General features: G+C 36.6%; 1 protein-coding gene across 5 annotated transcripts in view; it reads right to left on the bottom strand.

Annotated features, from left to right (window-relative positions):
• Positions 1–15,819, bottom strand: part of AGTPBP1 (ATP/GTP binding carboxypeptidase 1) — a 66,958-nt gene that overhangs the window by 17,189 nt on the left and 33,950 nt on the right. For all 5 annotated transcript variants that reach the window (XM_057428736.1, XM_057428734.1, XM_057428733.1 and 2 more), the window contains 10 exons: positions 15,724–15,810; positions 15,487–15,635; positions 13,893–13,980; positions 13,130–13,274; positions 10,656–10,809; positions 9,768–9,948; positions 8,264–8,393; positions 7,791–7,922; positions 6,030–6,206; positions 662–822 (listed from right to left, as the gene is read on the bottom strand). In XM_057428736.1, coding sequence (XP_057284719.1) covers positions 662–822; positions 6,030–6,206; positions 7,791–7,922; positions 8,264–8,393; positions 9,768–9,948; positions 10,656–10,809; positions 13,130–13,274; positions 13,893–13,980; positions 15,487–15,635; positions 15,724–15,810 — 1,404 coding nt within the window. The remainder of the gene's footprint in view (positions 1–661; positions 823–6,029; positions 6,207–7,790; positions 7,923–8,263; positions 8,394–9,767; positions 9,949–10,655; positions 10,810–13,129; positions 13,275–13,892; positions 13,981–15,486; positions 15,636–15,723; positions 15,811–15,819) is intronic.

Below are 15,819 nucleotides of genomic sequence, written 5' to 3'. Positions count from 1 at the left end.
GGAGAAAGGAACACCTCCCACGGGTTGTAGAGGGCTGTGTTAAAGATCAGCTAGACAGACTCAACACCCATAAGTTCATGCGCCATGATGCGATGCATCCACAGGTGCTAAGGGAGCTGGCAGGTGTTAATCTGCCACTCTCTATTATCTTTGAAAAGTCATGGAGAACAGGAGAGGTGCCCTGTGACTGGAGGAATGCCAGCGTTACTCTCATCTTCAAAAAGGGCAAGAAGGACGACCCAGAAAACTACCTGCCAGTCAGCCTTGCCACCATCCCTGGAAAGGTGACAGAACAGGTCATTCTGGAGGTCATCACCAAGCATGTAGAAGAGAAGATCTGACAGTAAAATCTGGACATTACAAGCATGCTAATCCTGTACTAGTGAGTAAATGATACTGGGGGATCCAGCCATCACCGAGTAGTAGATATCTATACATCACAACTGCTCTTTATACACTTTTAACCACTTAAGACACTCTTTTACTGTTACTCCTATTATTATCACCATTTAGATTAGACTTCACTTTTCATTGCTATCTGTAAATGCCAAACATGAACACAAGCTCTAGTCTTTCTTAGTTCTCCACATTCCAATCAAGGGTAATTTTCCCTTGGGGAAGGGGGGGGGAAGGAGTAGTAAGTATAATAAATGTGTGTTACCTTGTCACTTTACAGCTTGACTCCATCAGCTCATTTTCAATATCCAACAGACTAGAAGGCAGACTGTATTCCAAAGGTGAGGACATTCTTTTTAAACGCAGTAAGCCAACACAGAACTTTGCTCCCATCTCCTCCAGTTCTCTTGTCCCTATCTGCAATCCCTAATTTAAAAATAAGATTTAAAAATACAAAATAGGTATATACAGATGGACCCACACATACTGCAGAATTACTATGGAAAACACACAGTTATTTTATTTAATACACTTGTTCTAGAGACAAAACAAATAAGAATTGTAGAGTAAACACTTTCAAAAGTATCAGAGAAAACTCAGACAATAACTGCAGGATTCCTCTAAGGCTGAGCAGACATTTCTGGACACATCCACATTTCTTTGGAGCTTCCTAGTGTACACATTAACAGGATTTTACCCAGTGACATTGGAAGAGAGACTGAGATCATATGCAAGTTTAAAAGTATAAATTGTAAAAATCTGAGACACATCTTATAAAAAGGAATTTCAAATACAAGATTGCTCAACAGAGGCTCCACCAGAATGAAGATGAGTAAATTCATACTGTAGCTGTAATCAAATTCATTGCTAAGTTAGACACAAATAAGACTTTTTAAGGCAACAAAGTTACTCCTTGACACAAACATCCCTTGCCTCCTGTAATGTAGAGGCTACATGCGTTAATTCTGAAAGTGTTCATTCACACATTTAGTAATTAAAAACAACAAACATGAACTATCAAGAGCCATAGCTATTTTCTAACCTGAATAATACACCAAGGCATTTTCCTCTGCAAAGAGTGTTTAGGAAATAGAACTTATATGATATTCTCCAAGTTTCCATATGTGATAAACCCTTCCTTCAGATAAATCTGTATTTCTAATTTAGCCAGCAGTGCAGTATGGAGAGACAGATTCTCTAACCTCAACTACCATTATGAAGAGAGAATGATATACTAGATTGACCCTCAACAGTTACAGAATTGGCTAGTACTGACTGCATATACACTAAAATTCAACGCCACAACCGAACCCAAACTTCCCCTTTACAACTTCTGTATCTCAGGAGAATTTGAAAGGAATTTAGTTTGGATATTCTAAGCCTCTTAATGTAAAGGATAGCTAAAAAGGAGCTTTGACAAAACAAGCAGGAAAGCAGGAGAACCAGTAATTGGTAGTAAGCTAAGTCATCAAAGCAGGAAAATATGTAAAGCAAAAAGAATGGAGTAGGATTTTTTTTTTACTATAAGCTAAAAAATGGGCACACAAGCTGCGACACTAACACTGTATTTTAAAATGCAAGATTTAAAAGGAAGTGTTATGTTGTTCCAGAAATGGTACAGTCCGTACATTCTTTGTGCAGTTCTGTTTTGCACAGTAAGTGGAAAGTTTGACTTTATTGCTCTTGTGAGTTTTTTCCTTAGTAGTCTTCGTAAACAAAGTGTTTTTCAGCAACAAGAATGCTAAAGCTATATCCACTATACTAAACAGGGCCATCCTGCAGCCAAAATGGTACAGAAACCTGTTAGCAGTGAACAAGAGTTGGATATTTGATTATTATTGTTAACAGTAATACTACTTACCTCTTTTATAATGCTTTTGTGCTGTAGGTTTCAAAGCACTTTATTAATAAAGGAAGAATTATCCTCACTTTACTGATGGAGAAATGGAGGCACAGAGGGTTGAAGCGATTTGCACAGTGTCTCACAGCATGTCACTGACCCCGCTGGGAACAGAAATCAGTTCTCCTCACTCTCAGTGCAGTACCTTATCCACAGAAGCCAATTTTATGTTTCTGTTTTGTATTTGTTTGCACGTCAGAAACATTCGAAGACCCCAATCATAGCTGGGGCTCCACTATGCTAATCACAGGAAGACACAGTCCCTGGCCCAAAAAGATTAAAATAACATTAAGGACAAGAGGCAACAAGTATGCAGAAGAGGAAGAAGGGTAACAGTAATCTCACTGTTACGCAGATTACTAATGTGTAGAAGTTGATGGTTCAGAAACTTTCCCAATCATTTACTTCACCTGCTGTTGAAGAAGTTATCATTAATTGGCAGTTCCTTATAGACAATATAATGGAAGTGTATCCAAGTCAAAAACGGACAAGGGTACAGTATGACAGTGCAAAGACAATTGTTAGAAAGATAAATAGCGTGTGCATGTTCTGTGGCTGCTATTTTCAGCGCAGCAGAAAGAGGATATAACTAATGAGAGACCTAAATGCATCCAACTGGAGGTGGATAACTGTGAAACTTCTGGACAATAAAAGTTTGAACTTGCTATACTGAAAGGCCTGCATACTTGCAGTAAAAGCCCATGCCAAAACACATCTGCTTCTGTTATTTCTTTATATCATAATGGAGAATGTAATGCCACACATCTGAGAAATTCTGAATTTCTTAATCCATTGGTATTCTTCCATCAGCCAAATCCCTTCATTTCCATGAAAAACAGACCCAAATTCTGTTTCAGGAAATCATAATAAACAGTTGCCCTAAGGGACCTGAAGTAAAGTTCACTGAAGCCTTCATTAGACTCCTCTTCTTGATCTCCCAATCACCTTCAGTTGTTGTTTCAGTACCTTTAACTGTGGCCTATTGAAGTCCCTTAACTGTCACAAGCATTGTTTAGAAGCACAAAGCATATGTAAGTTGCTGGTTTTTGGTTCATTTGTTTTGTTTTTTTTTAACATGCACCGAATTTTATTCCTTTTTCTTTACATTTTATACAACTGTCTTTTTTCTAGACTAACATTTCAGATGTCCAGTTCAAGTCTTCCTTACTAACCACATCATGAAAATACATAGAGTGTCTCAGGATGAACTTTGCTTCCTGAAAGCAAAGATGCAAAACAAAGGCACAACAGACTGCAACCTCAAATTGAGGTGAATTTTCCTGTCATATTACTTCATAAATTTAAAAAAGCCATACAAAGATTTGGAGAAGCTAGTTGGACAAGTGAAACACCATCTTCTTGTTCTGCTTTCTTATTTGGCAAAGGCCACAAAGATATGGTAGTTTCTGAGAACTCAAAATCTAGAGATTGAAGAAGCACAGTAATGGACAAAGTCTGTTGACTGAATCATTGTCTCCTCACATCTTCTCTCCATGTGCGTCATATAATTGCCACATAATCTTTTCAATTAACTTAATTAAGCAATGTTCCCACTGATTTCAGCTTTCAGGTTGTTTGAATTATTGAAGAAATTGTTCTTTTGTCTGGCATCTTAATTATCCTCCATAGGAGAACTTGGCGCATCTTTTCATCCGAACGCTTGCCTTTCAATATCTTGAATTGCAGATGACTAACCAGTATTTGCAGCACTAATTTTCAATGCACTACAAAGACCCCATGCAAGCACTTTAAACAAGACTGCTTCCAGAAGTAAAATGAAAGAATGAAAAGAAAAATTGATGTTCTGATATTATCCAGCTCTGGCAAAGACTCAGCATTATTTTCACATAGGATGGTACCATTGAGTAATCCTCTTTGCGATACTAACAAAATTCAGTGATAATGCAAACCAGAAGACAGGGAAAGCGCTTCAGATCTTTACGCAAAACATGCAGTCCAGTCCCTCAAATCTGAACAGTCATATCCTCTGTGGTGGGAAATCGGAGGGGAGGGAGTTGCTACAGTTTAACTCCTATCTGTGTTTTGAAATAACGCATTGTGAAATGCGTCATCTAATTTATACAAGTTTACCCAGAGTTGCTAGCTCCACACCCTCTACAAAAAAAAAGCAAAAAAAGACTGCACTGTTTCATCTCTTTGACCTTCTCACTGGAGAAACATTGCTCTTTTCTCATTCTGCCTACTCATCTTGGCCTTTTAGATACACTTTCTTAGTAAGTCCGAGCTTCACCACAATGAGGGAAAAATTAAGAATTTTCCGGTATGTTCAGAGGATGACTAAGACCTCACAAATTGTTTTATTTGAAATAAAATAAATGACAGAACCAAAATCTGATGTCAACAGGTAGTTTATATTATATAGAAGAATGCTCTTCCCTTTTAAGTAAACAATTTTCCCACAGAATTCAGCCATTTTTTCCCTCCCTTACTGAAGAAGGGCATTTGCAGGCTAAGCATCTTGAAAGTTTGTCCACAACGTATCTTCAATTCACCTTTCTGAAGAACTTTCTGTAGCAACACTGTTAAAGCCATGAAGGTTCATGTTTAAGAATATTCTGGAAGTTTCAAGAAGCAAGTTGGTGAGTTATTATTTTGAAAGCTCCATAATTATGTCAATCTGAGGAATAATGGAATATTCTTACAAAAGCAGGAATGCTTCTGTTGTTAATTGTCAAAATTAACTCCTTTAGTAGTTACAGACCTACTGAAATGCCTGCCAAAGTACCTGTCTTCCTTCTGTCCAGGGAGTTAAGGATGGGTACTTGAGCATACTTTAATACATTAAATACACCTTGTTCTAACTGTTTGGTATTGGGTTTTTTTGTTCCTGCTCTGCTCCCTGCCCTCTCTTGGTTCTAGCCTTCTGACCCTCTTTTTACCAAGCACCTTATTTGACCATGTGGTCATCTGCTTGATTAGCATTCCTAAACTATTTTCAAGCAGAGGAAACAGGGCCTTCTTCAACAAATGTTGATTTTGAAAACTTGCGTCAATATGTATCCAGTGACAGAAGTTAAAGATCAGATATTAGGGTGGTGGTTCTCCTTTTTTCCCCTACAAATATTTTCTTTGAAATAACTTTTCTACTAGTGACAAACTGTAAGCAAGGTCACCTTCTGTTTTCAAATATTCAGCCCTGTTAACACTTGAGAAGGAGACAAACTGAAAATAAGTTTTAAGTCAAGAAGTCAAACAACTGTGATGAGTTCAAATATGCATAACTTGTAGTCCTGGTAACCTGGTATGAAAATATTTTGATTTATAAGCCTGTTTCTGCAACTACACAGGAAAATTCTGCAAGGGACACTACTAAATATCTGCTGAAGAACCATGAACAGCCATTTGTCATGTGTAAAGGAAATCTTTATTCTAGTATTGGCATTACTAAGCAATTTAATAATCTACTGGCAAGAACTGTTCAGATTTTTTTAACTACATGCATACTTACGTGTTACAAGCCATAATTAATATTAATCTTGTTAAAACAGCCAATAAGCACAACATATGGGGTCGAGGATGGTTATGTGACAGATGAAGACTATTATGCAATGTGTAATACTATACATGATGTCATTTCATTCCAACATTAGAGTACACAGATCTTAGAAGAGCTTTAGAAGCTTAAAGCAAGCAAGCAGGGTTACAGAACAAGATACCAACCCAAATGGAAGAAATTATAAAGCAAGATCAATGTGACTGATATATTTCTTACCTTATATTTGCCCTGGTCACATCCACATAAAGTGCTTTCCATTGTGTAGCTCCTTTGTACTCCTATCTCTCTCCAGACAACAACTCGTGCTGTTGATTCCTTGGACTTTTCCACTACAAAGCTGCAGCTGCCCATGCAGAAAGCTGGAGCAGTTTGACTCAGGATCTTGGGGAGTACCTGCAGGACAGCAATTTGAAATATACAGCAATTTTTTTATTCCACTTATGAAAGCAGGGGTGAGGGTAATACGCAATCACAAACTGTTATCAGAAAATTTTGCTGCAATTTGAATTAAGAAAACAAGAATAAAAACATTTCTCCATCTGAAGTTTTCAAAGCCCCGTGTGTTCAAGTGACAACAGGTCTGCCACTTCCTACTTACTAAAATAATCTTTTTCAGACTCAGTCACTGAAATTTACTGTTAGTCATGTGGGTAACAATCAGGATATAAAACAATTCTTCAGGTGATAACCATCTCCTCAAAATTCACTGAGCTAACTTTTTTCCAAATTAAGTGTACTTCATATTCCATATAATTAATTAATTTAAGTTTTAGACTGCTTCAACAATCCAATTTGCAGATCTAAGACAGGCAGTATGTTATTAATACATAAAATTCATTCATATTTAGCAAAGGACTAGGTGCATATTTAACTTCCAAGAATGTGAATGAAAGTTCAGTGTAACAAATGCAGCTTTGGAAAAATATAAGAAACAGTTAAGCAAATGTAGGTATGTATGTAATGCTAAATTATTTCATTCTTTCCAGCTCTTATATGTATCAGTTAAGCCAAAGCACATGGCTACTTTGAATTTTCTATTTCAGTAGCATATTATCAGCATAAGCTTGCCCAAACATTTCAATTATGCGTTTTTGAAACCCAAAAGGCTTTTTCTCAGAAGTCTTACTGACTATTGTCTTCTGTATGCTATGGTAGTGCAGGCTGAAGTGTTGAGAAGCAGAATAGCAACAGACTCAGCACCCAGGAAATCACACACAAAAAAATGAAGAACAATAGATTTTACGTTTTAACGTGTATTTTCACACTTTTCAAGCTTAACTTTGGATCTTCCCAAAAAAAGGATTTGGACGCATTAGGTTTTACAATTAGGACGCACAGGTTTACAATTGCCACAAGGCGGCAGCGGAGTTCCATGGGACAGAAGACAGCGGTAACACATTCTTTAAATTTTGGAATTTTTTGAAGCTTAAACAATGTAGTGGATGTTGTTTGTGCAAGTTTATTACGTATATGTATTAGGGGTACACGCCTTAATTACACCTATTTATATGAGCAACTTCCCTGTTTCCATATACAAAATTAAGTCTTTCTCAGAGCAATCCAGTATTTTATTTTCCTGTTGCTAGTATATTGTTTGCCATGCATAAATGATCTCATCGAGTAGTTATAAATACACGGAAGCATATTTTCCATAGATTTAGTACAATGGTAACACTGAACATAAAAAAAAAAATAAATTCCTCCACATACTGGTACAAATAACTCCCAAAAATCGAAAATGAAGCACTCTACTCATATTAAATCCCTAGTTATGGCAATATACAATGTTTAAAACTCTCAAAATACTTCCAAGTACACTTATGAGCTAAAAAGAGATCATTCTAAGTAAGTCTGCTTATGCTATAAAGTCGCTATGTGCACACAATAATATTGGGAAATTATTTGTAAATACAAGTTATTTGCAAAGCGTATTCCAAATTCATGCCAAGTGAAAAAAGATACAAATGTCAAACTTACCCTGTAACAAGGATCTTCCATCAGGTCACAAGCAGCAGCATTAACATTAGTGTGCCACATTGTCTCTTTGATACTGCAGCCATACATAAATACATTCTTCTTACGAGAGTGACCATGATAATCACAATAGACCTAGAATAAATCATTTAGCAAAATAAAGACAAGGCATTTGGAATTACTATTTTATAAAAGCAAGAGAAGAACAAATAAAAAAGTTATTTATACTATAACACAGCTCCTTATATAATTAACTGTGCATTAAGACAAAAACCATAGGATTCATTGAAGGAAGGTTTAACCTTCTATCCTAGCAAAGGAAATAGACCTAGATCTAAAGATTTGCAGAAAACCAGGTCTCCAACACAAGTTTGAGTGTGACGCAGCTTACAAACTATATTAAAATATTTAGTTTACAGACTAGCTACATAAACAAGGTTAAAGAGATTCAGAATTGTTTACACACACATACTCACCAAAGGTAAACGTTTTATAGCAGCCAGATATTGAAGTAACCCTTTAGCATGGTAAATAGTGGGATGCAGATCTGGATTTGGATTTTGCCACTGTCTGTTTAAATCTTCTCCACTTAAAGAGCAACGGTGGCTATTGTGGGGGGGTGGAAAAACGCACGATGTAGTCTGCATTATCATACTTTTAAATAAGCCTCCCCCCACCTCAAGTTTTCCTTGTCACCACTGCTTCTTTGGAAGAGTCTGGTAAGAAACAAACCAGTTTTCTAACATGCCAAATAATGTAAGTGTTTGGGTTTTTTTAAGTTATGTCATAAAAAAAACCCTAAAAATAAATTAGAAGTAGCTTCTTATATGAAGTCAATTGTAATGTTTTTGAATCGCTGTTGAAACTCTACTTCTGATTCTATTCAAATGCTACTTCAAAATCAGTAATTTCAAATATATGGTATCTTTACAGTTCTGGTGTTTTGATTTCTGTAATATAAACACTAATGTCAACCAGAAATGTAAGACTTGAAACATGAAGTTGTTAAGAGAGAAGTAGCTGTAAGAAAAACAAACAAAAAAAGAAAAAAAACAACCCAACCAAACAAAAAACCCAGCAAGCAAAAAAACATCATCTCTTCATTCAGTCAACAATCAGCAAGAAATTTTAAAGTTGCAGAAATTTATGTTCAGGCAGTCATCTTCAGTACATTTGTCTTAAGACTGTATGTGCTGGATTTAATTTTCCCTGTATGAAAAAATTTCACTTGCATGCTGAATGATTTAATTCCAGGTGTTACGTTATATACATGTTTTTTACATATTTAAATACATGGTTCTACTAAAATCTATTAATTGTTTTTTTATTTTGTTCAGAAAACGTTTTAGAATACTATCCATAACTAGGTGAGAAGGAACTCACAGTGGTATCAAAAAGTTCTGAAATATTCCTTGAGTACATTAAGAAAGGTCAAAGAATTACTATTAATAACTTTAAAGCAGGATACTCTTACCCTTTCCCTTGTACACCTATTAACTTTCCCCCTTTTAATAACATTTGACAACAGCTATTTCTGTAACAGCCTTCTAAATACTAAAATTTAAAAAAGCAAAATTACATAAAAAGCTCAGATACAAGAACTATTATTTTTCATGAGAACCATGAACTTGCTTTGCTTTTCCTAAAAGCAGCTGTGCTCTCATGTAACACTCTACACATAAAGATTGTAATTCAGAGCCAATTAAAATTCTATGTAAAATCACACAGAAATTATTATCGTCCATGAACAACTGAAAATACCTTTTATAAAACTGAAATTCATTGAGCAATGCATCTGCCTTTAAAAAGCCAAAAAATTGAAAAGTCCTAGCAATTTTGTAAGCATAGACTTTTCCATATTAAGTATTTTATTTGTGTGTTTCTGGGATTAGGTTGGATTTTTTTTTATTTACTTTTTTTAATAACACATGCAAAGACTTAGTAGTACACATATATATTTGTGAGTAAACTTATGCTTACTTTCCATTGATGACACCATCTGGATTGAGCATAGGAATAATTTTGAAAATATAAGATTCTCGTAAACATTGGGCACTTGGATTATTGCTCATAAGATATTCCAGGGTTCCCTTCATAACCCAGCTTGCATTAGTCTCTCCAGGATGTACACGAGCAGACAGGAAAACATAAGGACGATTCCCTAAAAGAAGTACGCATAGACATTGCAAAAAAATATTCAGCCGTTTATTTGAAAAAAGAGGCAATAGTCAGTTTCACTTATTACAACGCAAAATACAGTATTTGGCAGTTGAGTATTATTAAGAATCAGTATTATTGATAGAGCTTGCCAGAATATTGTTATACGGTCTGCTAATCACAGAACTTTCACAATGGAATTTTAAATTCAATCATACAATCATATAGCTACAACTAGTCTGAGCTGGCAATTATGATATAATTTTGATCGCTTTTTTCCAATAGCCAACAAAAATACTGGGCTGAAGGAACAAAGCAGTAACACTGTCATAACTGAAGCTTACTTAAAAATGCAGTAGCTTAGATACTGGCTTTGTGAAAGATTTTTTGACAAGCAAATAACCTGAGCATCTGGAGAAAAAAAATTACTCAGAAATCAGGTATTTTTTTTCCAAGAAGTGTTGTCTGCCAAATGTAGCAATTGATTTAAAATGTATGAATATATATATTCTTTAATATCCAGATATAAATATCCTTGACTACCACAAATAAATATTAAATACAAAGCAAATCCTGAATATTAACACCTCTAAATTTAATGTAATTCATTAAACTTATTTTATGATACACAACAGTTAATACTAATTTTCTTTTCATGCAGAGCTAGTTTTAGATTATTTTCAGTTGATGAGAAATAAGAATCATACTTACTGAACTGACAGATATGTTCATAGTAATTAGACTCTGGCATGGCTGTAATAGTGACTAAGGGACAACTGTTGCCAGCCAGAGTCTCACAGAGAACATCTTGTCGAAAATATATCTGTTGCGGGTTGTGCATAGATTCCAGCTTCTGAAGATGCATCTTCATCCCAAAAATAATGAAAAAATACTTGAAATCCTTTGCAGTCACATATCACAACATATTCCACTAATCTTTCTTTTTGTTGTTCTAAAGTTTGATCATAATTTTGACTACAAAATATCATTCTCTACACCTCTTGTCTCTATAAAGTCTATTTCTCCAACTGCTTTGAGGAAGATAAAGGCACAGAGGGTGCTTTATTTTCTACCAAATGATACTGTAAGGGTATGTGGGAGGTAAGAACCTCTGCGTCATTAAGGTTATCTGGTATGGGACTTTTCAGTTCTGCACTGAAATAATAAGTATAATAACGGGAGAAGCAACAAACAGGAACAGAAACAATCCTGGTAGACAAGACATAACAGAAACAACAGCAAAGACCAAAGTCTCAAGTCTATAACTGAAGGCCCATTAAGAATCTACAGGCAAACCTTGAAGAGAGACACATAAGGGAAAAAGAGGAAACAAGAACATAAGGACTGGAGATATTCAAGGGAGGCCTGTGGGACTACACAAAAACTTACGCACCTGATCCCTGCAGTCTGCCCTTGGTTATCTCTCTGTGCAGCCTCACTCTATCCCGTGCATGCAAGTGCTAAGGGGACTAGGTGCAACTAACAAGACAGGTTTGAGTGGGTTTTGGATAAGCAACTGGAGTGAGCAAATGTCTCAGCACCAGTAGCTGGAGAAGCCACGCCTATTGGGAGCATCTCTGTGAGAAACACAGACTTTGTGTCCAAAGTTCCAGCTACTTTTGGCAAGCACAGTTGGTGCCAGCAGCTGAAGCTGTAGGCCATGTAGGCATCCTTCAGTCTGCAGTGCCAGCAAAAGCAAGATGGTGCCTCAATGCCAAGTACTGGAGTGGGTAAGGATCCTGGTGTCCAGCCACTGCGGCAAGAACAGTGTGTCCCCCAAAAATCAGCTACTAGGGTGAGAAGCACAAGTGAAACAAGGGAAGTGTCTCAGTGCTCTCCTCAGAGTAAGGACATAGGTTACAAGTCAGTGCGCCTGGTGCCAGCTGCTGGGGACAGAAGCAATCATATGTGCCTTCCCCAAACCTACTGTGCAGAAGGGCTGCATGTGCAATTTGCTAGCAAAGGTGGACTATGATTATGAGGCCACAGGTGGAGGCAGGGGTATCAAGTGGGCAGACAGTCCATGCTGGCATCTGAGAGGAACCACAAGTGTGAAGTCCATATGAGATGAGTGTGCAAGTACAGACATCTGTTTGACACTGAGCATCAGGCTAGACTAGCCTGCCAGCTGGAGGCCTGTGCAGCAGGTTGAGACGGAATTTAGGCAGGGATTTGGCACGGATGAGCCATGCCGGTCATCCACAAATGTGCCTGTGTTGTGATTCTAGAGAGAGGGTGTGTGTGTACTTCTAGTAGCAAACAGCAATCAGTACCAGCTGGAGAGATGAAAAGGGACTTGAGTGTCTGCAATTATCTTTCAAGCAAGCCCTGGTAGTGTTATACACAGGTGCAGTTGAAGGCAGCACCTTGTCTGCGCCAGTTTGTGTAGCCAGCCATGCTGGAGGCTGAGAGAAGTGCAAGTGTGTGTGTGTCTGTCTCTCTCAATTTGGGACACACAGATCCATTAGTGGTTGAACTTACAAGCAAACAGGAAAGCAGCAGCTGTGTCTACCAGCCTGGGACAGAGACCCCCAGGTCCCTTGGCTGGGCTCCACCAACCAGGCAGAAGGAACTGCCAAGCCTCAGAGCTGCTGAAGGCAGCAGCCTTTTGTAACATCTCTTAACAGGTACCACTTCCAAGAGCAAGCATGGTCTAGTAAAAACCTTTATTCAGTGCTCTTGCACACTGGCCTCTGAATTACCAAGTTCACTTTTACTGCTGCAACAGAAAGAACCCAACAGATACTCAAGCCAAAAGTTTTGCTTAGTACCAAAAGCTTCAAAACTCTTCGCCAATTCATTATCCTAAAAATGTCTCTAATTGTCTTAAATATAGAAACTTGAATAGGTCAGTTATGAAGAGGTATGTGTAGAACAGCAGGATATGAGTCATTTGACCAAAACATAAATGCTTTACCCAATTAGCACTGTTTCCAGTCAATTATGAATTACAATTCCCAGAAAGCCCATTTAGCCTACAAGTATCAATTTTATTTTTCCGAGGACTGTTCTTTAAAATAACCTATACTCTTCACCAGTGTAAACACTCTCATTTTATGAAAATTCTCCATTTTAAAGAGCATTTTGACCTTTATAAAAATAAATAATTCACTCATGAATGTTTACGTTTCACATTGCCTGAAAGTACAAATATTTTTCTATGTTACAGATCATAAACTTCTTACCTTTAAAGTTGAGTATGTATATGGATAATGGTAAGCAAAGTAGCAGACATCATCTTTATGTTGGAAAGTCACTGTGAATGTAATCGTGTAGTAAGATTTTCCTTTCTGACCTCCAGCAGCTATAGAACTTCTTGAAAAGTGATTCCTAAGAGTAAAATGAAGGTAACAAACACATCAGAATATTTTTATATTAGCAATTCTTCCTGAATACACGTTTTAAGAGCCAGGAATGTTTTCAGTGATTGTGTTTTTCTTCTATGTACATCCAGGTTAAAAACACTGGCTACCACTCTTTGTAAAGATACTTTATTATGACACACATTCATTCATACTGACCAAAAAGGGTAATGCATGCATATGCTATACTATCTCATCCTGTGCTCCAGGATTGGTGTACAATGACTGCACCACAGCATGTGGAAGTCTAATCATAAGCATGTGATCTGTATTACTGGAAGTCACTATTAAGATTCCAAGTAAGCATGCACGCATACATTTTCTTAAAAGCTTCTCTAAACACTACGCAATCTCTAACAGAAGTATAAAAGATGATCAGCTTAAATATTAGCATTATGCTAACAAAGTAAGACCCTATGTATTTTGATCACTTCTGTTGTTCTCAATAGTAATTCAGGAAGAAAACTCTGCTCCCAACAGAACTACTAAAATAGGATTATCAATCTCAGAAGCAAGCATTTCTCCTTAAAAATTGTCCCTCATATTAATCTTCAGTGTTTGCTGCATGTTTGATTGGTGTACTTACTTATAGTAACAAATATCTGTCCCAACACGAGTCCAACATGGTCGAGAATTTAATGCTTCTTGAACAGAATACATGAGGGGCTGCATACCTTGAAAAATTACATCTCACTTTAATATATAACAACATCAAGATCTTGGCAGTAATAGACCACATCAACACTGTCAGCTTCCAAACTACCTATACTGATTTACTCACTATCATATAGTTCATGAATGACTGGGCATTGTACATGCTTTCAATCAGCTGAAAAAATATTCTTCCCCCTCTTCCCTCCTAACATCTTAATTTTCAGAAAATAACAAATTAAAGGAAGAAAAAAAACCCACAGCAGATAAAAATTAAATGTTTAAATGAAAGCTGTAGTTAGCATGAATAGTAATCTACAAGAAGCCTTGGGTCCCACTCCATCCACCTCACCATTACCAAAAAATTTCAAAGAGAATATAAAAAGTTGATACTATCCATTCACCTGGATAGCTGGAAAATAACTGATGTTTCAGGACAATTATGTTTTTTTTAAAAATTAACTCTTTGAAGTTTGCATTTTTTTGAGAATATATTTAAAGTGAATTATTAATATGAAGTTAGAGTAGGAAATAACACATATTAATTGAGCATTATTTACTAGTTAGTCAAATCCATTTACTGATTCTGTGTACTTAAACAAAAGTAACTATCAAGTAAGTTTATGCAACATATGAATGAAGATCTAAGTGATAAAAATTAAACAATAATGTAAAAGCACCTTATTACTCGCCAAACTGCCTGGTATACTTGGATTTTATCAATGTGAATTGCACAGTTGTGAGAAAGAAGAATATGGTGTTACTCTGTTCCAATAGTTTGAGACTGGGGGTGGAGAGAGGGGAGCTTTTCCTCCTCCTTCTTAAGAACAAATACCAGAAAATCCAGGGGGAAACAAAAAAAAACAAAACAAAAAAAAAAACAAAACACCACAAACCAAATGGTTTTAAGCTGAATGACACTTACACACACCCCCCAGACAAAGTAGAAGACTGGCATATTCACTAAGACAGTACTTTTGCATGAGTTACAAGCAGCAAGCACTACTCGCTGGAGACTGCAAGGGTCACATACGATGCCCAGCATTTCAAAGGAGACTTGCTTTCCCTTCTCAAATAATGTGCCTCTCTTCCAATCAATGAGACAATACAGTTTGAGAATGTCTCCACTTACTTTCACATCTGAAAATATACGTTTATTCAGAAAGGGATTAATGATGACAGCTGTCATTCTTGTGCCTGTGTGGATCAACAGGCTTTGGTATCTACTCCGCTCTCCCCCACCACTCAATGAATGCTCTTAGGACAAATTTTAGCTACAGCCACCAGGAATTTTCTTCTGCTTTTGCCTCCCTTACAAGAAAACTTCATTTTGAAAACAGAGAGCCATTGTTTTAAGATACTTCTTTTCAACTGAAACTTGTTGAAACATTTTCTAGTAATGCTTTAAAAAAGAATCTGATCTGACAACATGAATATACTGCTGATCTCAGGGCAGAGGGAAGGAAACAGCTGAGCTGTCTAATACGTTTCTGCGTATTTCTTGTCAAAGTACGGGAAATGTATCTTACCGTAGTTAAACTGACTGTTTGACTTTTCACAGTTGACGATGTTAAACCGGTAACCAATGCCAGTTTTCATTCCACTGACTTCAAAGTAAAACCACTGATGATAATGATTGCTATTTATATCCGAGTTCAGAATTAGATCATATTCGTTTCTAAAGATTAACAAAACCAAATACATCTTTTTTTAAGAAGCAGAAATAAAAGGCCTTCTGTGTGGAAAAAAAATTTGAAATATCTTACTTTCTGATCTGAATAACTTTGCGCAGGTTTCCAGATTCAAATTTGGAATTAAACTTCAAAACATCTGCTTCCTCTGGTACCAAACAACTGTAAGTA

Source organism: Pezoporus wallicus, unplaced genomic scaffold (assembly GCF_028554395.1).
Source record: "Pezoporus wallicus isolate ANWC-B61680 ecotype Strahan unplaced genomic scaffold, APGP_CSIRO_Pwel_v1 contig_708, whole genome shotgun sequence".
Classification (NCBI taxonomy): domain Eukaryota; kingdom Metazoa; phylum Chordata; class Aves; order Psittaciformes; family Psittacidae; genus Pezoporus; species Pezoporus wallicus.
This window is presented reverse-complemented; position numbering and strand designations above follow the sequence as displayed.